We start from the raw sequence: 25383 nt of genomic DNA, 5'->3' as shown, positions 1-25383 counted from the left end.
TTTATATAATGTGACAGATGTTACGCCAGGTAAATGGATACCTCACATGTCACGCTTTAAAATCATGCACACGCGTGGTATAGCGCCAAACTTCGGTACGTAAAAATCTCCATAGGTGACCTCCTAAAAAGGGAAAAAAAAAAAAAAAAAAAAAAAGGGGAGGTCACCAATGGAGATTTTTTACGTACAGAAGTTTGGCGCTATACCACGTGTGTGCATGATTCTAAAGCGTGACATTTACCTGGCGTAACATCTGTCACATTATAATTATATATATAAAAAAAAAAAAAGGGCTAACTGTACAGTTTTGTTTATTTTTCATTAAAATGTGTCCCCCCCCCCCCCCCAAAAAAAATTGCATTTGAAAAATTACTGCGCAAATACTGTGCAACACAAAACGTTGCAATGATCGCCATTTTATTCCCTAGGGTGTCTGCTAAAAAAAAAAAAAAAAAAAAAAAAAATTTATATATATATATATATATATATATATATATATATATATATATATATATATTTGGGGGTTGTGAGTAATTTTCTAGCAAAAGAATTATGATTTTTACATGTAGGAGAGAAAAGAATTTGCGCGGCATGGAAGTGTTTGTAACCACCCGCCCCCCCCCCCCCCCAAAAAAAGAAAAAGAATTGGATCCTGTTACTTTAAAGCATGTTTTACAGCACAGTGCTTGTACTGTAATTTTGCCCCCTTTATCACCTAAAATACCTGGCTGATCCTGCCTGGCTATGATCTCCCCTCTGTAAACTGACCACGGTTTATCATGGCCTCTTCTCCTGTCTTCCCTCTGCCCCGTCCTTTCCCCTCTCCCTGCCTGCCTGTCAGCTCTTACAAGTGCCTCTCCGCCCCCTCCTGCTGCTGAAATAACTGTAGCAAATACACACAATCCCCTCTGTTATAAAGAATCCTATGCTGCAGTGTCTGTTCTTTGTAAAACAAAAAGCCCAATTCTACCAGATTTCGGAGCGGCACTCACGTGATTCCTAGCTGCTCCCCAGCTGACGTCTCGGCTCTCTCCTCCCAACTGATGTCAGCGGGGATGCTCGGGAGAGGGAGCAGCGAGGGGTCACGTGAGCACCGAGCGACGCTCTGAAATCAGGTAGTAATGGGCATAGGTTTTACAAACATGTACTGCAACATATCTATTATAACAGAGGGGATTGTGTGTAGTTTACAAAGTGGCTTAACACAACCACTAAGTTTCGTAAGTTGCAAGGTGGGGACTCCATGGATCAAACTGGTTAATCCAGTACATCCCAGATGCTTGATTGGATTGATAACTGGAGAATTTGGAGGCCAAAGTCAACACCTTGAACTCATTGTGTTCCTCAAACCAATTCTTGAACTCATCAGACCAGGCCTTCATTTCTCCGTGGTCCACTCCTAATGCTTGCATGTTCATTGTAGGCACTTTTGGCTGTGGATATGATCAGAATAGCCGCAGACCAGTCAGGGTGCTCAATCAGCCCCTAACACAACAAACTGCGATGTCCTGTGTGTTCTGACACCTTATGGTCAGAACCAGCAGTAGCTTTTTCATAAATCTTAGCTACAGTAGCTCTTCTATTGGCTTGGACTACACGGACCAGCCTTGGTTCCCCATGTGCATCAGTGAGCCATGGCCAACTGGGACCCTGTCCCCAGTTTTCCTTCCTTGGACCACTTTTGGTCAGTCCAGAACTCTATAGACCGAGAACATCCCACAAGACAGATCGATAGCAGCACAGCCATGGGCTCCCACTGCCCTCAATCAAACCCAATGACGCGGGTGCCAGGGCTGAGTTCGGAATTCTGTGTTTATTGACGCAAATGCTGGACTCGGTAACTCGCCTGCAAGGTAACCCCCAGGGAGATCGCTTCTCCTAAGGGGTTTACCGATGCAAGGAGCAGCCGCGAGCGCCGTTGGGGGACCCCAGAAGACGATCGGGGCCACACTGGGCAAAACTGCACAGTGGAGGCTAGTATATGTTTATCTATTTTTTTTAAATAACGAGGGTTTACAACCCCTTTGAGATAAAAAAAATAAAACCTTCTGACTTTACAACCACTTAAAGCCTTTAGAACCACTTTAATATGTTTAGAGTAACTGGAATAACTAAATTCTGTTTTAGCACACTTTATTGTTCCTACACGACAGATAAAATCACTGGCATTGTAGTTCAATTCATGCAATCCTAATTATGTTTGCTCCAATTTTGTCATTTGCTACACTATCAGGTTACAATGTAAACTAGTTCTATTCAACCGGTATAATGTGAAGTCCTTGAGTGCTCTGGCACCTAATAAGACTAATAAAGGAAAGCTGGCACAAAAACAGAAGATCATGTATTCACCCCTCTAGCTGTGTTTCTTTCCTTCCCAATTACACCTCGCTAGTCTGATAATCACAATTTCTGGGCTAATGACGAATCCCACCTCATAAATCTCCGACAATACAAATGTGTCAAAACGGCCTCCTCATAATGTATAACTTGTTGAAAAAAATGAAGTGACAGAAGATAACTTAACATGGGGTATCCATAGTTGCCATCTTGACGCTGTCCACGTTAAATTGTGGCCATACACGCTGCAATTTTTTTCTCCGAACAATTAGAATAATAACTTCCTTTCTGATTTTCTACATTCAAAAACGAACTAAGTTGAAAGGCCAGGCATCGTTTTGCATTAATTAGCAGCACTGAGATACTTTATTCATGAATATGATCGTATTTCAATCATTTTGCTCATGAAGTTACATGGTGGAAACAGATGCACTCCACTCACTATCGTACATTAACCACTTGTCGACCACGCTATAGCCTAATGACAGCTACAGTGCAGCCGGCTATTTTGGGACGTTGTCATGGGCCTGCTCTGCGATTGCACTGTCCGGCCAATGCTGATCACATATTGAGGTACAGCCAATCAGCGTCTCTCTACCACGTGATCAGTTGGACAATCATGGAGGTCAACAGAAGCCAGTTATTGGCACTCCTTTCCTCATGCTGAGAGCATGAGAGGAGAAGAGAGCCAATAGACTTCTCTAAAAAGGGACATCCACACTGATTATCAGTGCAGTCCCAACAGTACCGCCTACCAGCCTCATCAGTGCACATAAGTGAAGGAGAAAAAATTCCCTGTTTGCAAAAGTTTATAACAAACTACTAGGGCTGAAAACAACTAATCGATTATGAAATTAATCGATTACTATTTTTATAATCGATTAATCGGCCAGCTGATTAGTTGGCCTGCATACAGAATGCATTATTTGTATACATATCAGGAAATACAGTGCAGCACAGGTACAGCTCAGTACATTGTCCATACATGTAAGTGCCTGAGAACATGTGAATGTGTGAGGACCAATGCCTCATGGGACATGTAGTCCTCGGCAGGAAGCGAGTGGTGCAGAAGTTATCTTTACCTTGCTATTGGGGCACTCTATACTGTACTTAACGCACAGCAAAAAACAGTGTAGAAACAGACCAAAAGCAAACTGCATAGGTGTGTACTGAGCCTTATGCTGGCCACACGGATCAATTTTCAGACGAGAATATTCATATGAAAAATCTTTGTACATTCGCTGAATGAAAGAATGTTGTTTGAAAATTTCTCTTGCTTTTAACATTCTGTTTTAAAATGAATGTAATTTCTGAACGAAAACCACATACACGGTCTGAAAATTTCTTTGACCAAACAGCTTTCTATTTCTAAATGTTCCCGTCACTGTGGTTGAAAACGAATGTGGATTTGACCCCACTAATGATTTGAAAATCGAACGAACGTTCTTAAAATGACATTTTTTTTTTTGAAGGAAGACATTGTTTTTGTATGGCCAGCATATAATATATTACAGTTCTGTTTGAATATCTGCAAAACAGTCTAACTTTTTTTTTTTTCTTTAAATGAGAAAAAAAAAAAAAAAAAAAAAACACCTGGAGTCTGATGATATTTACCAGATTCAACCTCTAATAGTATATACAGTATATCGCTTCTGTCTGTTATTCTCAGAGTGGATTAGAGATTTTGCTCCCTAACCAAATAGTTGGTTATTTATATTTACCATTGCATAGAGATATTTAAGAATAAATTACCTTTTTTTTAAACTTTACATATTAACGAAACTATACGCCACACTTAAGGTTATTAACCGATTAATCGAAACGATAAAATCGGCCAACTAAATCGATTATGAAAATGATCGTTAGTTGCAGCCCTACAAACTACAGGGTTGGGGGAAAAAAAAAAATAAAAATAAAAAAGATTTTTCAGCTCCGGAAGGATTGGCCCCCTTAATGACCAGGATATATTTTTCGCAATACAGCACTGCTTAACCGGTTCCTGACCAGACGCCACAGTTTTACTGTGGCAGAATGGCACGGGTGGGCAAAACTACGTTACCTCACGTCAGGCGCGCATGCGCCCCCTAGGTGGCCGCGGAGATCAGATTAGTTTTATAACCGATCAGTCTCCAGGCACAGGCCAACGATTTTTGGCCTGGACCTGCTGATCGGTTCTGACAAATTAAATGCTTCCCCTGACCAAGTGTAAACGCAGGCAGGGGAAGTGACATCTCCCTCTCTGGAATTCTTTTTTTCCGTTCCAGAGAGGAGAGAGGACATCCAAAACGTGGAGTTGCACCAACACTACACTGACACAGTACACATAGGCACATGTTTCACCCCCCGGTCGCCCCTCCAGTTAACCCCTTCACCCTGTCACTGTTACCCAGTGCAGTGTTCATATTTTTCTTTGATCACTGTACTGGTGTCATTTGTACACTAATCAGCATCAGGGTACTTAGTAGTAGGCCCAGATGGGGGGGGTCCCTAGACCTAATAAAGGTTTAACCCCTTGATCACCCCGTCACCGGTGATCACCGTATTAATGTCACGGGTGACGCTGGTTAGTTATTTTTTTTATAGCGTCAGAGCACCCGCCGTACATTACCTAATAAAAGGTTTAACCCCGTGATCACCCGGCGGGTGATATCAGTTAGGGTCTTGTGTCGCCACAGGCATCGTCAGATTAGTGCCAACACTCACGCACTATACACCTCCCTTAGTAGTATAGTGTCTGAACAGATCGAAATCTTTGATCTGATCAGAACTAGATTAGCGTCCAATAGTTTAGGGTTCCCAAAAAACGCAGCATTCATCAACCTTCTAGCAATCGTGGTCTATAAAGTCTGTAACTGCTGCATAGGACCACTAAAAAGACTAATCAGAGACTTGTTCTGTGAAACAAGGAACTACTTTGGTCAACAAAGAACATCTGGTTTTAAATCATTCAGGAGAATGATTTAGAAAAAAGGCTCCCCGACAGACAATTCTTGCGGGTCCCCTTTTTATTTATTTGCCATAGTCATGGTGAAAAGGAAAAACCCACTTAAGAATAATAGATTAAGGGAAGCTTATTCCCTGGGCTCAGAGGACTGGACAGGTATGTAACCAAGCATACCCAACTTCTGGTTTTCTTCCCATCTGAATGCTGACATGTCAGATGTGAAAGTGCTTTATTATCCCCAGGCTTCTTATAATCCTGCGGTTAGATGCATTAAAATTAAGCAGAAAGGAGCCTGGTAAGAGCTGATAGTAACTATTTCATAAATATCAGGTGTCCGAGACCATAATCCACTCCAAGCACCAATGAGTGCCTCTTGGTACCAATGAGTGTTAAATTAAGCAGATCCCTACTACAGGGAATTAAGTCTATAGCATGAGTAAGAGACTAATATTGGCTAGCTACATCCAGTTCGTCCAAGGGGGTGACATGAAGGATACCAGCCGAGCCCTAAACCTATCGGGTCGGGTAAACAGGTCAGATAAGTTCTGATGCTGCCATAAAACTCCTCTGAACATAACTCCCTAGTTCTTACTAAAAAATCATGATGGGTGATTCTATGACCTTCTTCCAGTGTCCTATAACCCTACTGGGTTCAAGCCTCTGGCATGCCTGAATGTAAAGGACTGAATTTTTTTGACATCTGGGTTTTTTTGCAGTCAGAGCTCCTGTTCCTTCCATGTGCATGGAACATAAGGTCTGAAATAAAAGTGACAAATATATAATATCACAGATATACAGGCCATAAATCTTGTATTTCTGAAGGGTAGCAAGCTCAAGCTTTATATGGAATACAAAACAGGAAGACACACCCAGCCTTCACTGTTGTATTTTCTGATATACACAGTCACCTGTAGAACAGAGAAGACACAAACAAAACGTAAAATGTTGTGTATTTCTAATACGTATTAAGATACCATCGTATAAACTGAGCAAAGAGAAAGGACACAAACTTCAAATGTGTGCTTCTGATGCTTAACAAGGTACGGTCATACATTCAACAGAAAGGACACTAACAAATGCAAATGTGGTGTTTTTCTGAGCAACCAATATGAAAAACAGAGAAGACAGACACCTTTCACTGCTGTGTTTTTTTTGATGTACAGCAAAGTAAGGTAATAGATGCAAGACAGAAGGACAAGAACCACTTCGGTGTTGTGCATTCCTGATACCGAACGCAGTACGGTCATATAACCAACAGAAATTATACAAACACATTGTGCATTTCTGATCAAGAAAATTAAGTCGCATAGCCAGTATTAGGGTTGTCCCGATACCGATACTAGTATCGGTATCGGCACCGATACCGAGCATTTGCCCGAGTACTTGTACTCGGGCAAATGCTCCCGATGCTTCCCCCGATACCTGGAAGACAGCAGTGATCGGCGCGTGGGGGAGTTACAAGATTCTCCCCCAGCGGTTTTCAGCAGCTTTAGTGACATACAGCGGTGATCGGTCACAGCTGACTGTCACTGCATCCTCCTCCGTGCCCCCTCCGTTCCTCTGTTCCTCTCCGCTGTCCCCTGCATTCCTCTCTCCTTATCTGTCCCCTCTGTTCTCCCCCTCCGTTCCTCAGTCCTCCTCCTCCTTCCTTTGTGTATGGATAGAGTCAGCTGACTCTGTCCATTCACATAACTGAAACATTGTAATCTCCTGTGATTACGATGTGTCAGTTTATGAATGGAGAGGAGCCGCTGTCTTCTCTCCATTCATTCTCAGTGCAGCTGAGGCTGCAGAGAAAGGGACTGGGGAATCTCTATCCTCCGTCTCTTTCTCTGTCTCAAGGGGGAGATATCGGAGGTCTGTTAAGACCTCCGATATCTCACCAAAGCCCCCCAAAAGGGCTGATTAAAAAAAAAAAAATAAATAAAAGAATAAAAAAATATTATTGTAAAAAATAAAAATTGTAAAAAAAAAACAAAAAAACAAAAAAAAACACACACATACAACGTTCACCACCCCCCCCCCCCCCCCCCCCCAAAAACTAGCAAAAAAAAAAAAAAAAAAAAAAAAACTGTCACGTGACATTAAAAAAAAAAAAAAAAGTATCGGTAATCGGTAAGTACTTGAAAAAAAAAAGTATCGGTACAACCCTAGCCAGTATGACAACAGAAAAGACACATGCGACCTACAGTTGTGTATTGTTGGTGCTGGACCACGTGCAGTCATAACCAGCAGAGAGTGACACTAACACTTCTGATTAACAACAGGGTATAGTCATAAAACCAACAGAAATGTCACCAATAATAATTCAATCTAGTGCACTTCTGATTAGCAACACTGCACAGTCATATAACGAACAGAAATGTCACTAGCAAAAACTCAATGCTATGCATTTCTGAATAGCAACCTTGTACAGTCGTATAACCAAAAGAAATGTCACTGACAAATCAATGCTGCGCTTTTCTGATTAGCAATAATGTACGGTTATATATAGGGATGCACCAAATGGGTTTTTTGGTGCCGAAACCGCTACCGAAAATAAATCTTCCTTGATCCCGAAACATCGATACCGAAAGTGACTGTTTTAAAAATTAAAGTTACGTACCGGTAACGTCTTTTCCAGTAGTCTTTCAGGACAGCCACCATGAGAGATAGTCTCCTCCTCTTCCTCTAGGAAACACTGCGCCAGCCCATAAATTCTTACTTCCCCCTGCCAGACCTCAGTATATTCCAAGATTACCTCCGGTCAGCTGGGGAGACACAAGAACACATTAATAACATACTATTCCATATCATTATCATGCTGCGTTCTGGTCTTTTATAAGACACCCCAAAATTTCGGGTGGGTAACTAGGGCTGTCCTGAAAGACTACTGGAAAAGACGTTACCGGTACGTAACTTTAATTTTCCCCTTTCGTCTTTCAGGACAGCCACCATGAGAGGATGAACGAGCACTTACCAGTTAGGGTGGGACTACAGCTTGCAACACCTTTCGCCCAAAGGCTTGCTCACTAGCCGACACCAGGTCCACTCTGTAGTGCTTAACGAAAGTGAAATAGCTGGACCATGTTGCAGCCCTGCATATCTGCTCTGGTGTTGCTCCAGCCTTCTCTGCCTGAGAAGCTGCCATAGCTCTAGTAGAGTGTGCCCTTATACCCATTGGGATTTCTTTCCCTGCTAATGTATAGGCCTGGCCAATGGCTACTCTGGCAAAAGTGCGTTGAGACGCTTTGCATCCTTTTCTGGCCCCAGAAAACAAAATAAATAAAGAGTCTGACTTTCTAAACCTCTTGGTCAGCTCTAGGTACTGAAGGATACATCTCCTTACGTCCAACGAATGAAATTTTAATTCCCTTTCCCCCGAGGGGTTGGGACAAAATGAGGGTAGAACTACCTCCTGACTTCTGTGAAAACCAGAAGCAACCTTAGGTAAAAATGCTGGATCAGTCTTGAAGATGATCCGATCTGGAAAAATAACGCAAAAAGGAGGTCTAACAGATAAGGCCTCAATCTCGCTGACTCTCCTGGCAGTTGTCACTGCTACCAAAAAAACTGTTTTTAACGTAAGATCCTTTAGTTGACATTCCTCTAAAGGTTCAAAGGGGGTTCCCGTCAGGCCCTGTAAAACTAAAGATAGGTCCCACTTGGGAAAGGGAGGGCCCTGAACCGGTCTTTGTCTAGACAGAGCCTTAAAGAATCTGACCACCCAAGGGTTGGTGGCCAGATGCTTTTCTAAATAAGCACTGAGTGCTGACACCTGACCTTTAAGGGTACTTATGGATAAACCCCTATCTGCCCCGCACTGAAGGAATTCCAACACCGTTGTGGGACTGTGTACCGCAAAGGAGCCTTCCGCACACCATTCATTGAAACGTACCCAGACCTTTTTATAAATCTGGCGTGTTTCCTTCTTCCTGCTGTTGAGGAGGGTGGAGATTAATTTCTCAGAAAAACCCCTAGCTCTTAGCATACCCTCCTCAGTAGCCAGGCCGCTAACTGCCATTGGTGAACCTGTGGACAGAGGACTGGGCCCTGTGAGAGGAGATCCTCTCGAGGTGGCAGGAATAAGGGAGGTTCGACCGCTAGTTGCTTGAGTACTGAGAACCAAGCCCTCTTTGGCCAATGTGGTGCTACTAGAATCAGGGACGTGTTTTCAATCTGGAACTTCCTGAGAACTGCCGGTAATAATGCTGGGGGCGGGAAGGCATAGCAGATTCTGAAATGCCAGTTCTGGATCAATGCGTCGACCCCTCGCGCTCCCTCCCCTCTGTTAAGGGAGAAAAAACAAGGGGCTTTCGCGTTGCTTCTTGACGCGAACAGATCTACTTCTGGAGGACCCCATTTCTCTGAAATGAGATTGAAAACCTCCTGGTTGAGGATCCAATCGCCCTCTCTCAGTTTGGTTCGGCTGAGAAAATCTGCTATCACATTCTTTTCTCCTCTCAGGAAGACTGCTGAGAGTGAGAGAGTGTGAATCTCGGCCCAGTTCAGAATGTCTGATGCTAAGGCCGACAGGACTCCGCTTCTTGTGCCGCCCTGTTTGTTTACATAGGCCACGGCGGACGAGTTGTCCGACCGCACCTGAACATGGTGGCCCCGTAGCTCCTCCTTGAAGAACCTGAGTGCTAGCCCGATTGCCCTCAGCTCCTTCCAATTGGACGACCTTCTTAGTTCGTCGCCCTCCCAGGTGCCCTGTACTAAAAGGGAACCCAGATGCGCCCCCCAACCCTTGCGTCTGTGGTTACCACCTGAGAAACTGGGATGAACCACAGACGACCCTGCGACAAGTTTGAGACCCTCCTCCACCACCAGAGGGATCTCTTTACTTGGGGTGGAACCTGTACCAAGGTGTCCAGATCTTTCTGACTGTGATCCCACACCCTTAAGACAAAGGACTGTAAGGGACGAAAGTGCAGACCTGCCCATTGCACTGCTGGGAGGGTAGCGGTTAATAGTCCCAGGACCGACATCAGAACTCTTATGGAGACCTGACTGCTGCACTGGAGAACAGCCACTGCCCTGTCCAGTTTTTGTACTTTTTCTGCTGGAAGAAACACTCTCAGTAGCGTTGAGTCCAACAGATAGCCTAAGTACGTGATGCGCTGAGAGGGAATCAAACTGGATTTCTCCAAGTTCATTAGCCACCCTAGACCTGTAAGAACTCTCTTTGTTAGTTCTAGATCTCTGACTAACTGCAGTGGACACGGTGCAAACAGGAGCAGGTCGTCCAGGTATGCTATCACTGATATTCCCTGGAGTCGAAGAAAGGCCATCACCTCCGCCAAGACCTTGGTGAAAATGCGGGGCGAGGAGGATAGCCCGAAAGGCAGCGCCTGAAACTGTAGATGTACCGTTGTTCCACCTACATTTACCGCTAGCCGAAGAAACCTCTGCGAGGCTTCTGTAATAGGAACGTGTAGATACGCGTCCCTTAGGTCCAGAGATACCATAAAGCAGTTGCGGGGCAACAGGGCTCTGACTGTGAAAATTGTTTCCATACGGAATCTCCTGTACGTCACTGACCTGTTCAGGGGCTTTAAATTCAGAATCAGTCTGAATTTCCCTGTGGGTTTCTTCACTACGAAGATGTGTGAATAGAAACCCTCTCCCTCCTCGGTCTTTGGAACTCTGAGAACCACATTTTGATCTACCAGATCTCTTAATGCTTCCAACAGAGCCTCGGCTTTTGCCGTACACCTGGGTAGGTGCGTAACAAGAAATCTCCGTGGAGGAGGATTTGTGAATTCGATATGGTACCCCCTTCTTATAATCCCTAGGATAAAGCGATTGGGGGATATCGCTTCCCACTGTGGGAGGAAGGCCCCCAGTCTTCCCCCCACCCTGGTTGGGGAGTCATTGGTTTTTACGGGGCTGTTCAGGAGGGCGAAAAATCGCCCCTCCCCTGCCCTTCTTCTGACCCCAGAATTTCTTTTGCCCTTCCAGCTTTGGAATTTCTTTACGCTTTTGCGGACGAAACCCCTTCTTTGTCTGTGTAGGGGTTTTCCGCTTAACTGGGAAGGATTTCTTCCTGTCTGCTGTGCGGTCCAAGACGGTCTCTAACCCTGGGCCGAAGAGAAGGTCTCCCGTTAACGGTATGCCGCACAACTTGGCCTTAGAGGCGCTATCGCCCGGCCAAGTTTTTAGCCAGAGGGCTCTCCTGGCCGAATTGGCCAGAGCCGCTGATCTGGCCGACATACGGACTGATTCTGCCGAGGCATCAGCTATGTAGGCGATACCCCGCAGAATCGTAGGGAAAGAAGATAGAATGGTTTCTTTTGCCGTTCCAGCTTCAATATGCTCCTGAATCTTAGAGAGCCAGTGCTCCAGATTGCGAGCCACTACTGTGACAGCCAACTCAGGTTTTAAATTACCAATTGTTGAATCCCAAGTCTTTTTGAGAAGAGAGTCTATTCTCTTATCCATGACATCCACCAGGGCCCCCATGTCCTCAAAAGCCAGGTCTGTGTGTCTGGAAACCTGGGAGAAGGCAGCATCTAACTTGGGACTTTTATTCCAGATAGATGTAGGATCATCCGAGAATGGAAATCTCCTTTTTAAGGATCTAGAAAAAAAGGGTTTCCTTTCGGGATCCTGCCACTCCTTTTTAATAGTTTCAACCAGTACCTCATGTACTGGAAAAACTTTCCTCCTTTGTTCCCCTAAACCCTTGTACATTTGGTCATGAAGGGTCAGGGGTTTCCTGTCTTCCTGAATACCGAGGGTTGTATAAATAGCCCCTAAGAGGTCCTCTACCTCTTCCAGGGATAATTTATATCTGGAGGATTTCCTGGACTCCCCGTCCAGGTCCTCTCCCTCTGAACCATCCTGGGAATCGGAGGAGGAACTGTCTGGTTGTCTTTGTTCCACTCCGGAGGGCCCTGGAGCTTCCAGTGCCCTAACTGAAGTTGCAGGTTGGGCAGGAGCAGAGCCCTGAGCCTGAGGCGAGGTTGTATCCTGGGGAACTGGACTAAAGGGAGGCTGAAACCTTTCAAATAAGGCTTTAAATGAAGAGAAGGTGGACGAAAGCTCCTTAACCGAGGCTGCAAGTCCTGACTCCTGTTCAGAGTCCCTCTCCTTAACAAGGGAGTCTATGCACTCCCTACACAAGACCTTTGTCCATGTTTCCCCTAAAGTGTCCCTGCAAGAGGCACACCTCTTCTTAGAGCTATGCTTTCTGAAATACATGAAAAGAAAAAAACATTTTGTCACTTTTTTTTTTTTTTTTCAAAAAAACAAGGATACAACCCTGGGAGTGCACAAGACCCTCCTTAATATGTGGGGATCTGAGCCTCCCTCCCCTGACCACCCAGGGTGTCTGCCCCCCCATGACAGGAACTATACATGGAGGGACAATCCTAGATAAAGAGTACTCTTCCCCAGGGCACTCTTACCTTAGGAAGGCTGGAGGTAGTGTCCGTTGGCTGAGCATCTGCTTCCGACATGACTTGCAGGTGGTTGCTACTACCGAGTCCCACGCTGCCTGTGCGCGTCCCAGACTCGTCTCCAGCCTGTGCCTGGCTTCCCTATCAGCGCCGCGACCCGGAACCGGAAGTCGTGGGTCAAAGGCAAGCACTCGCCCTTCCGCCGGAAATGACGTCGCCCGGCCCGCCTAGTTCCAAAAAAAAGAAAAAAAAAAAGAGAGCGGTCTGTATGGAATACAGGGAAGGTGAACGCTTGCCTGCTGCAGCCCTGTAGCTGCGATAGGGAGTCCCCCCAACCTGAAGCCGCACTCGGCTAGGAAGTGGTGGCAATAGAACGAGGGGTAAGTCCCCCCTATGCCCTAGGAAACCCCTGCTCCCATTACAGGCTCCAAAAAATATAAACAGCCGCAGTCACCCTGACTGAATGGCCTGGTTCCTTGCACAGTGTCTCCCCACCGGAGGAAACACTAATACTGAGGTCTGGCAGGGGGAAGTAAGAATTTATGGGCTGGCGCAGTGTTTCCTAGAGGAAGAGGAGGAGACTATCTCTCATGGTGGCTGTCCTGAAAGACGAAAGGGGAAAAATATTTTTATACAGGAGATGGTCAGCGACTGGGGACATGGTACAGGAGATGGTCAGCGACTGGGGACATGGTACAGGAGATGGTCAGAGACTGCGGACATGGTACAGGAGATGGTCAGAGACTGCGGACATGGTACAGGAGATGGTCAGAGACTGCGGACATGGTACAGGAGATGGTCAGAGACTGCGGACATGGTACAGGAGATGGTCAGAGACTGCGGACATGGTACAGGAGATGGTCAGAGACTGCGGACATGGTACAGGAGATGGTCAGAGACTGCGGACATGGTACAGGAGATGGTCAGAGACTGCGGACATGGTACAGGAGATGGTCAGAGACTGCAGACATGGTCAGAGAGTCAGAGACTAGGGACATGGTCAGAGAGTCAGAGACTGCGGACATGATACAAGAGATTAATGCAGCCTCACCAGTGCCCATCAGATGCAGCCAGCCAGTGTCCCCATTGCAGCCAGTGAAGGGAGAGGAGAGCCGCCACCTGTTTGATTACAGCGCCGGGAACATCACAGCTTTCATTTCAATATCTGTGTGTTCCCCGCTGTGTGCCGTCAAATACAGCCCCTCCCCCTCATCCGGGGAACTTTGATAGACAGATCACCCGTCCCAGGATTGGACGGGTGATCTGTCTATCAAAGTGCTCGGACAAGGGGGAGGGGCTGTATGTGACGGCGCGCAGCGGGGAACACACAGCTATTGAAATGAAAGCTGTGATGTTTCCAGCGCTGTAATCAAACAGGCGGCGGCTCTCACCCCTTTCAACGATATAGGAAGCACCCCTGATAGGCGGCACCAGGGGCGGAGCCCCGCCCCACTTTCGGCAAAAAGATATGTTTCGGTGGACTGAAAAATTCGGTGCATCCCTAGTTCTATAACAGAAGTGTCACTAACAATTCAATATAATGCGTTTCTGAAAAGCAATCGTGTACAGTCACATAACCCACAGAAATGTCACTACCAACAATACAATGTTGTGCGTTTCTGATTAGCAAACTTGTACAGTCATATAACCAACAGAAATGTCGCTATCAGTAACTGAATGCCGTCTGTTTCTGATTAGCAACAGTGTACAGTCATATAGCCAACAGAAATGTCACTAACAATAATTCAATGTTGTGTGTTTCTGAATAGCAACCTTGTACAGTCATATAACCAACAGAAATGTCGCTGACAATTCAATGTTGTGCATTTCTGATTAGCAATAGTGTACGGTTACATAACAGAAGTGTCACTAACAATTTAATGTTATGAGTTTCTGATAAGCAACAGTGTACAGTCACATAATCAATATTATGCATTTCTAGTGAGCCATAAGATAGTTATAACACAGAAAAGACACAAAACAAACTTCCAATGTTGTTTATTTCTGATGTGCGGTCAGACAAACAATCTATCCTAGGCATAACCTGACCTTCAGATACTAACCATTCACCCAGGGAAAGAACATGGTAGTTCCAAATAATGGAAGTCTGAGGTGTGTGACTATACCACAGTAGTGGTAGCCGTTACCCTACTACTGCATAAGTCTGAGTAGGTGTAGCTAGCCCACACACAGGTGGGAGCAAATCCCGACCTGGATCTGCCCACAGTTGTAGTTGCCTTCCCTTCTTCCTGTTCCATGAGGAGGTTGGCTGGGTCCTGGGCTGCTGGTACTGCTTGTCGGGCTAGTACAGGAAGCCAACCACTGTCCGTCGCCTTGCTCTGTCTCTCCACGCTGCTTTTGATGCGGCCGTGTACCAGAGTGAGGCTTGGAGTGCAGCACTTCCTGCAAGATGACTCCCGGCAATGAAGAGAGCGGCTGGCGGCGGTGTTTCATGCACATGAAGCGATGGCGCGCACTCCCTGCAGCCAGAGCGCTGGTGCAGCCTTGAGGGCAACCTGTGAGAAGGACAAGCCTGCAGGTTAGTTCAGCCCTTCCCAGCCTCCCTAGAACTTGTCTCAACAGGGGACCATCCGACCCTCCCCGGTCATTCGGTCTTTAAACAAAACAAACATGCTGCTGTGTTCGGGAGAAACAATCAATACTGGGGATCAAGGGGAAGAGTGAGGACTTATAACAAGCTGTCAATTGATTGTGCTTCCTGTAGGGAGGAGCCCTCATCTCTCAGGTGTGCCGTCCTGGAAGGTGATAGGAGAAAGTGTCTGTATATTTATTCCAATTGGCTCTGCTGAATACTTATATGCTATACAAAGCTTCAGGACCAACTGGATTCGTCCTTAAATTCCAGGAAGAGATCACAGCCCTTCTGTTTACAGACGGTGCTGTGGCCCACCTTCCCAACACAAATGCAGTGAGCCGGCTGCATGAGAGGCATTTTCCATATGTCCTCCCTGGTACCCTTACCCAAAGAAGATGTTGTGTCTGCAGAAAATGCAGATATACCCGCTTTTATTGTCCCTCCTGTCTCGACCAACCTGGTCTTTGCATTGGTGACTGTTTCAAACACAACCACACACACACACACACACACACTAGTGGAGTAGTAGTGTAGGGTACAGCATTGCACAGTCCTAGGGCAAACTTACACAGGGTCTCAAAAATGACACAGGAAGGGGTTAACACTAGGGGGACGATCAAGAGGTTAAATGTGTTCTAACTGTAGGGGCGGGGCTGCCTGGGACATGATAGAGATCGCTGTTCCTGATCACTGGGAACAGCAGATCTCTGAGATGTCCCCTGTCAGAACGGGGATCCGCCTTGTTTACAAATCCCTGTTCTGCCTCTGTATACAGCGATCGCGGGCGGCCATCGCGTCCATCACATGTTGGTTCACGCAGGAGAGCCGGCCTGCTGCAGTATAAGTGCGGCGGCTGGTCGGCAAGTGCTTAGCAGATTTTTTTTTTTTTTTTTTTTAAATCAAATTTAAATTTTAATAAAATGCTTTTGGAGTAAAAATCTATCTAAAAGATATTCTTCTATTTAAGATACATTAATAATTTAGTTTAGTCAGCATGAAATGGAGCTTAGTTATGTAGCATGAGGCTGTATATTCTGCAATATTTACATTTTTGGTAAACTCATTCAATGAGTCCAAGCTCTGCAAGCTGAGATAACATGCACTGCATTGATGCATTCACACAATTTCACAGTAACCATGAGATAAAACAAAGTTCAGGAATATTCCTTTATCCCATTGTTTTGCAAATATATGTACACTACAAAAACTGTATGATTGTTTTGAAGAGAAATGCATCTGTACCAGGCTCTAAGTGTGAGGAGGAAGGGCAAGCATTAAAAATGAAAGTGAAACCTTTTAAGCAGCTTATAAACTTTGTGAACTTTCTGCATATATCTTGAAGTACTTCATGATATATATAAAAATAGCAGCAGGCCATTAAAAAGACCCAGTTTGGGAATATTTTTATGAAGTTCCTCTACCTATGAGTAAAGCAGGTATGTGTGCAAAATGCAACAAAGAGATGCAAGGCCTAATGGCCCAAATGAAACATCATGAGAAGATGTGCTGTGATGAAAGGACCGTGTTTGACGTTTATTTTTTTATGTGGACCCAGCTGATATAGTCAGTTTAAGTTCTTTTGTTTTGTTTTTTCAAAAATATTTTGTTTATGCAATTCAGTTTCTAAACATTGATGTTTAAGCAAATACAAGAATATGCAAGATTAATTAAAAGAACTTGAAGGTTCTCCAACTATGTGTGAATAACCCAAAATCGGTTCTGATATTGCTGTTTTACTAACCTGACAGCTTATTATTCTAAATAGGAAACCTTCATTTTGTTTGCAAAATATTAAAAGTTTCAAACTACCAGCAAAAATAAGTCCTTACATTTAAAGAGTACCTGTCATTTCAGATCATGGCAGCGCCCTGTCAGCGGGCATCCACTCACCTGCTGCCGCCACGTCCCTCACCTTGTTGTGTCACTGCTGCATCACCAGCCGTCCCATTAAAGTGAATGGGACTGTCGGTGAGTCAACAGCGGGTCAGAGGAGCCGCCGCTGTGGGACAGAGATGACAGTTGCTGTTTAAAAATTATGATTTATATCGAGTTGGTTTAAATCAAATCCCCCCTGACAGACTATGCAAATTCTACACCCCCCCCCCCCTTCAAAATTGTCAGTCTTTATTCATTTAGCAAAATATAAAGTCAGCGGTAATTAAATGCCACCAAAGAAAGCTCTATTTGTGTGAAAAAAAATAAAAAATGTTGTTTAGGTACAGTGTCGCATGACTGCACAACTGTCATTCAAATTGTGACAGCACTGAAAGCTGAAAATTGGCCTGGGCAGGAAGGGGGTAAAGTGCCCAGTAGGCAAATGGTTAAAGGATTGTAAACCTCAGATATGAAATATGAACAAAGCACATCCATCTATAGTGTGTACTTGTCTCAATCCAGAACACTAACTGTAATTTCTGTCTCCTACTTTGTTCCTCTATCAGCATGCGTCACTTCTGATAAGTTCTGACACCAAGAGAAAAATGGTGACGGTTCCATTGCTGCTAATAGGGCATGACTTTTCATGTGACTTTGAACTCTCAAGTCGTGGCAGTGTGAGCCAGGGTTCCAGGGTTAAGTCAGACGGTAGCCTCCATATTTCATTCCTGAAAGGTTCATGGTAAAGTTGATCTCCAGATTTTGTTTAACCTTAAAAAGTGGTCGAAAAACTTTGAGGCTTTACACTTTAATGCATTCTCTGCAGCTCCCCCCAGACCCCCTAACCCCTTTTCTTACCCGAGCCTGATCCAGCGATGTGAATGAGTGCAGCAGCTCCAGCCATGGTCTCTCTCCTCAGACAGAATGATAGCAGCAGGAGCCATTGGCTGTCAATCAAATCTAGTGTCAATGGACGTAGCAGCGGTAGAGCTGCACGATTAATCATTAAAGAATCGAGCCCACGATTCTACCCACCTCCTGATCTTAAAAAAGAAAAAAAAAACACCCACTGCCAAGTTTCTCACAACAGAGATAGACATATTGTAACAGTTCTTTTAGATCAAAGGGGTTCACCTCGTCTGTAAATGAGGGCAGTTAAACCACTTCAAGACCAAACCTTTTTCTGACAGTTGTTGCCTACAAGTTAAAATCAGTATTTTTTTTGCTAGAAAATTACTTAGAACCCCCAAACATTATATAGTTTTTTTTAGCAGGAGACCCCTAGAGAATAAAATTGTGGTTGTTGCAATATTTTATGCCACACCATTTGCCTTTCAAAACTGTCGGCATTTTTTTGTTTATAGCGCAAAAAATAAAAACCGCAGGTGATCAAATACCACCAAAAGAAAGTTCTATTGTCGGGAAAAAAAAAAAAAAAAACGACACACATTTTTTGTTTGTGTACGTCACACGACCACGCAATTGTCAGTTAAAGCGACGCAGTGCTGTATCACAAAAAATGGCCTGGTCATTAAGGGGGTAAATCCTTCTGCGCCCCCCAGAGGAAGCGAATTTCCGTGGGGCACGCAATGAAGTGGAGGGGCCTGGAGCGCTGGTGGGGCAACCCCAGAAAAGGATCAGAGCTGCTCTGTGCAAAACCATTACACAGAGCAGGCAAGAATGTTTTTGTTTTTTTTGTTTTATTATAAAAACACCACACAGGGGTTTACAATCCCTTTAAACAGCTTGTTTTGACCAAGCTGCTCCAATTTACTTCACTAACAGTTTCAGCAGCTGGGAGCGCTATATATAAACAGTGAATATAAAAAGTCTACACACCCCTGTTAAAATGTCAGGTTTCTGTGATGTAAAAAAAAAAAAAAAAAAATATGGACACAAATAATTTCAGAACTTTCCCACCTTTAATTTGACTTACAAACGGTACAATTCAATCGAACAACAAACTGAAATCTTTTAGGTGGGGGGGAAAGTAAAAATAAAAAACTAAAATATGGTTTCACAAGTGTGCACACCCTTAAACGAATACTTTGTTGAAAGCATGTTTTTATTTTTATTACAGCGCTCAGTCTTTTTGGGCATGAGTCTATTAGCATGGCACATCTTGACTTGGCAATATTTTCCCCACTCTTCTTTGCAAAAACACTCCAAATCTGTCAGATCACCCCACAGATTTTCAATGTGATACAGGTCTGGGCCATTCCAAAACTTTAATCTTCTGGTGAAGCCATTCATTTGTTGATTTGGATGTATGCTTTGGGTCGTTGTCATGCTGAAAGACGAAGTTCCTCTTCATGTTCAGCTTTCTAGCAGAAGCCTGAAGGTTTTGTGCCAATATTGACTGGTATTTGGAACTGTTCATAATTCCCTCTACCCTGACTTAGGTCCCTGTTCCAGCTGAAGAAAAACAGCCCCAAACCATCATGCTGACACCACCATGCTTCACAGTGGGTACGGTGTTCTTTTGGTGATGTGCAGTGTTTGTGACAAACATTTCTTTTGGAGTTATGGCCAAAAAGTTCAACCTTGGTTTCATCACACCACAACACATTTTTCCCACATGTATTTGGGAGACTTCAGATGCGTTTTTGAAAAATTTAACCAGGCTTTGATGTTTTTCTTCGTAAGAAAAGGCTTCCGTCTTGCCACTCTACCCCATAGTCCAGACATATGAAGAATATGGGAGATTGTTATCACATGTACCACACAGCCAGTTCTTGCCAGATATTCCTGCAGCTCCTTTAATGTTGCGATAGGCCTCTTGGCAGCCTCCCTGACCAGTTTTCTTCTCGTCATCAATTTTGGAGGGAAGTCCAGTTCTTGGTAATGTCTCTGTTGTGTCTTCACTGTATTCCTTGGTATATCTAATGCCTTGGAAATTATTTTGTACCCTTCTCCTGACTGATACCTTATAATAACTCTGATGCTTTGGAAACTTTCTGCGGACCATGGCTTTTACTGTAGGATGCGACTAAGAAAAGGTCAGGAAAGACCTACTAGAACAGCTGAACTTTATTTGGGGTTAATCAGAGGCACTTTAAAATGATGGCAGGTGTGTGTGCTGACTCCTATTTAACATGAGTTTGAATGTGATTGCTTAATTCTCAACACAGCTACATTCCCAGTTATAAGAGGGGGTGTGCACACTTACGCAACCACATTATTTTTTTTATTTTTTTATTTTTACTCCCCCTTAAAAAGATTTCAGTTTGTTTTTAATTGAATTGAACAGTTTATAGGTCACATTAAAAAAAAAAAAAAAAAAAAAGTGGAAAAAGTCCAATCACAGAAACATGACATTTTAACAGGGGTAGACTTTTTATATCCACTGTATATGTACTAGAGCTGCACGATTCTGGCTAAAATGAAAATCACAATTTTTTTTGCTTTAGACTAAAGATCACGATTCTCGTGGCATAACATTTTTCACATTATACAAAAAAATTGGGCTAACGTTAGTTTTTTTTTTTTTAAATTCATTAACCACTTCCATACCAGGCCTATTTTGGCACTCCTCTCCATCATGTTAAAATCTTTGAACCCCCAAACAATATATATTTTTTAGCAGACACCCTAGGGAATAAACTGGCGGTCATTGCAACTTTTTATGTTGCACGGTATTTGCGCAACAATTTTTTAAACACGTTTCTCTTGGAAAAAAAAAAAAAAAAAAAAAATGGTTTCATGAATAAAAAAAAAAACAAAACAAAAAACAGTAAAGTTCACCCAATTTTTTTTGTATAATGTGAAAGATGATGTTACACCAAGTAAAGCGATACCCAACATGTCACACTTTAAAATTGTACACACTCATGGAATGGTGCCAAACGTCGGTACTTCTAAATCTCCAAAGGCGACGCTTTTTTTTTTTTTTTATACAGGTTACATGTTTACAGTTAAAGAGAAGGTCTAGTTCTAGAATTGTTGCTCGCGCTCTAATGCACGCGGCGATACCTCACATGTTTGGTTTCAATGGCGTTTACATATGTGGGTGGGACTTACGTGTGCGTTTGCTTCTGTGCGCGAGCACACGGGGACAGGGGCACTTAAAAAAAAAAAAATGTATTGTTTATTTTTTTATTTTTACACTCTCTTTAATTTATTTATTGATCACTTTTATTCCTATTACAAGAAATGTAGACATCCCTTGTAATAGGAATGGTACATGACAGGTCCTCTTTATGGGGGTCTATAAAACTAGAGGTCGACCGATATTTGGCCTTTCTTAAAGTAATCGGCATCGGTCGATTTTTGTGCAAAAATCAGCTGATTACCTCCGTTCCCCACACTCCACTGACAATTTCACACACTGAGCAGCTTTTTCACACACAGATGTTAAAGATGTAAAGCAACAAATATCAGAAAGGTTTATGGTCCGTACACACCATCTGAAAATCTGAGAAAAAAAAACAAAATACAGCTTTCTAAGCAATCGTATGATAATCGGATCGTTAGTACAGAGCTTTCGAGAGACAATCATGACACTTCATCCGATATTATCCACTCGAACAAACATGAAAATTTCTTGTACGACACCAGATCGTATGTTTTTTGTTTAATTAGTACAGTTGTTGTTCGAAAATACAAATACACTACAACACATGACATCACGATTTTTTTATTGTCCTACAACAATTTTTCGTAACCTCCATTTTAAATATGCGACTAGCAAGCAAAAAACGATCTGTCGTCCGATTTTCGGCTTGTGTACGCGCCATAAGTCTTTAAGTGCTTAAAATTCCCTCATTTACAGACCGAAGTTCATCCCTTTGATCTAAGAATAAAATGTTTACAACGTATCTCTTTATCTCCGATGAGAAAAATGTGGCAGGCTGCCTGGATTTAATTTTTTTTTTGTCAGCTGTCAGAAGTGAGCAGAGAACTTTCTTCACTTGTTACATAGAATTGGGAAATGCTGTTTTAAGATCGGGAGGGGTGTAGAATCGCGATTTCGATTCTTAGCGAATAATCATGCAGCTCTAATATGTACATTTACGTCAGTCTTTGTCCTCACTTTCCAAAGACATGCTGGTAGGTTACTTGGCCCTACTCTATGTATGAATGGGAGTTAGGGACCGCAGACTGTAAGCTCCTCGAGGGCACATTTTATCTGCAGTAATTGTTTTTTTTTTTTTTCCCTTTTGTTAGAAAGGTGAACTAATCCTTTAAGTCCCCATTTACATTTAGCAATCTGGAATCAAATCGCACTAAAACATGTTTGGGAGCCTCTCATTCATAACTGCACTGTAAAACGCAGTCCAATTTGCTGCAGTTGTGCTGTAAAACGTAAAAAAAAAAAAAAAAAGACACACCAGAGTCTCCTTAGCGTGACAAACATACGCAGAGCAGCCAATTAAAGTGAAGTTAAAGCAGAGTCCCACCCAAAAGTGGAAATTCCGCTTTAAGCACTCCTCGCCCCCTTATAAGTTTTGACAGGTACTTCCTGTCCCATTTCCTTCTTCCGCCGGTTTGCAGTCTAGACGGCCCCTCCCTCTTTGAAATCTTCTGGGACACATCCCCAGGTCCCAGAAAATTGCCTGGCCACTGACAGAGCGACTCGCACATGCGCAGTGCGTGCCCGGCAGCAAAACCGCGAGCTGTCACAGCTGGGTGCCCACGCTAGTAATGATGGCGCCGCGGAAAGGAAGAGGGGAGAGGAGCGAAGCTTCGTGCGCCCGTATTGCCAGACCGTGGGACAGGTGAGTGTCTGTTTATTAAGGCTACTTTCACACTGAGGCGCTTTACAGGCGCTAAAAATAGCGCCTCTCCGGTCACTTCAGCGTGAAGACCCTCTGGCTTTCACACTGGAGCGTTGCGCTTGCGGGACGTTAAAAAAAGTTCTGCAAGCAGCATCTTTGCAGCGTTTTAAGAGCGACGTACACACCGCTACTAAAGCGCCCCTGCCCATTGAAAATCAACGGGAAGCGCCTGCAAAGTGCCGCGGGAGTTAACCCTTTATTCGGTTGCTAGTGGGGTTAAAAAGCATACCGCTAGCGGACGAAAAGATTAAAATTACGATAAAATAGCGGCGCTTTACCGCCGACCGCCCCAGTGTGAAAGTAGCCTTAGAGCCGGTTCACACTGAGGCAACTTAGCCGCCTGACAAGTCGCGTTCCGTTCTGTACTATGGAACCGTTCTAATCGTCGCTCCGACTTAGAAAAAAGGTTCCTGTACTACTTTGGGGGCGACTTGAGGCGACTTGCATTGACTTCTATATAGAAGTCGTTTTGCAAGTCGCCGCTGAAGACGGGTCCAGGTTGCCTGAGGCAGTCGCGCTGCAAGTCCTGCCGCCTCAGTGTGAACCGGCTCTTAAAGTCGGCATAAACTTACAAAAAAAAAAAAACAGTGGCACTCCACTTCACGCACAAACATTCATGAGTGGAATGTGCATTCTCACTAGTTCTACTTAATAAAGTTAAAGAAAAAAAAACAAAAAAACAGTGCAATGCGCTGAAACAGACGCCACACCGCTCCTCACAGCGCCTGCTGCATTTTACTACACAGGTGAGCGCAAATCTGCTCCGAATCCATGGAAACGCACCTCCTCGCGCGGACAGAACGGACGCACAGCGTTTGGATGCGTCTCCTTTGATTTCGATGGGAAGTTGATCCCAACGTGTGTCCGTCATCCACAGACAGATCTAATGTATAGGCGGGGAGGGAAGTACCAATGAAGTGTCTGAATCCCTCATCACCACCTGAGGAACGTTCTGCTGGACGGACACCCGCCTCTGATCAGACCTAGACTGTAAGCTCTGCGGCCCAGGGGGAGGGGAGGGTCACGTGACCGGCAGGCACCGCTGGGCCTTGTAGTTCGGAAGTCTCACCTCGTCCACGGTGCGGCGCGGGAGGTGCAGCATCCCCAGCAGCAGCTTCAGCTTGACGGCGGAGGAGAGGTTGTGGAAACACAGGCGCACGTTGTCAATGACGGTGGCGGTGAGCAGCGAGGCGATGCTGGGGGGAGCCCAGAGCTCGTCCGCCGAGCCCAGCTTGTTGTGAAGCCACAGGCCGGTGTCGCTCTCCCTCATCGACGCCATCTTGAGAAAAAAAAAACATCGCGAGCAGGCATTTTATGAGGACACCTAAAAAAAAAAAAAAAAAAGCTGCGAGGCCCCCCTCTGGCGCTGTGAGGCGGAATGGTGCCCGCGCTGAGTTCTCGCGATACCTGTGTGCAGGGGGACGGTCATGGCTGGCTCCTGTAGGTGACAGCTTCGTGTCTGTTCCCATACCTATACTGGAATAAAGCGAGCAGAGAGAAGGGAGGTGAAGGCGAGAGGTGCCTGAACTGACGGCTAGTGTCTCCATCATTGTCTGCCCACATCAAAGATGGCCGACGGACGCTGGAGCGCGGCTGCCCTACATGGCAATAGCCACCAGCACCATGACGACGCGATTTTCCTCTTTGTATAAGTGCCCACAAGGGTCAAAATATGTTCAACTTCAAATAAAAATCCAAAATGAGTGAACATGCAGTTTTTTTTATTGCAGCAGAGAAATAATGAGGGCAATTCAATAAAGCCTTTACAAAACTTTTCTGGTGCTGTGATCCTTTTAAAAAGTCCTGTGCCTAATTTTGGAAAGTTCCATTTACATAGTTGCCAACATTGAAAAAAAAATATGTGTGATGCTTTTTTGGCTGTAGGCGGAGCTGTACAATAATTAGGGGGCGGGGCATTCGTTTGTAGGCGCGGCTTAGCAAAAAATGCATAAGTGCGGCGAAATATGGGCGTGGCTTGCATGGAAAAGTGGGCGTGGTTTATGTGAAAAGTGGGTGTGGCTTACGTGAAAGTGGACATGGCTTAAATGGGCGTGGCTCAAGAGGGTGTGGTTAGAGTCTGAGATGAATGAGGGATGGAGAGGGGAATGAAGGGACAGCAGCCCCAGATCCTACACAATAGAAATATGTGTATTCTAGAAAGTTTAACAATCAGCAGATAAAGATACTCCAAACGCCTGGTGTTAACGCTTCAATCATCCTGGCACCATGGTTGTTATGGTGTCAGGATGATTGAAGCGCATTGTTTCTATTATTACATTGTAATATGAAAGGAAATCATTCAACTCACCATAATGCCGAATCAGTGGGATCCCTGAGCGTGTCACTAGCCACGTCGCCTGCCACCAGCAGAGTCTGTCCTTGCATCAGGTGCCCCCGCCAGAGTCTGTCCTTGCATCAGGTGCCCCCGGCAGAGTCTGTCCTTGCATCAGGTGCCCCCGCCAGAGTCTGTCC

The 25383-nt window shown here is 44.5% G+C and overlaps 1 protein-coding gene across 2 annotated transcripts in view; it reads right to left on the bottom strand.

Annotated features, from left to right (window-relative positions):
- The window catches only part of NELFA (negative elongation factor complex member A), a 49327-nt gene extending 24851 nt beyond the window's left edge, over nt 1-24476 (bottom strand). The window contains exon 1 of one of the 2 annotated variants that reach the window (XM_073610920.1): nt 24319-24476. Coding sequence is in view for 1 of the 2 variants with exons in the window: in XM_073610919.1 (XP_073467020.1) it covers nt 23981-24190 (210 nt within the window). In the remaining variant the exon portion in view is untranslated. Of the gene's footprint in view, nt 1-23980; nt 24236-24318 lie in introns of those variants that run through there. The other variant, XM_073610919.1, reaches the window with a different exon arrangement.
- Between the last annotated feature and the right edge of the window lie 907 nt (nt 24477-25383).

This window comes from Aquarana catesbeiana, linkage group LG01 (assembly GCF_042186555.1).
Source record: "Aquarana catesbeiana isolate 2022-GZ linkage group LG01, ASM4218655v1, whole genome shotgun sequence".
Classification (NCBI taxonomy): Eukaryota; Metazoa; Chordata; class Amphibia; order Anura; family Ranidae; genus Aquarana; species Aquarana catesbeiana.
Note: the sequence above shows the minus strand (reverse complement) of the source record. Positions and strands in the feature narration are given on the sequence as shown.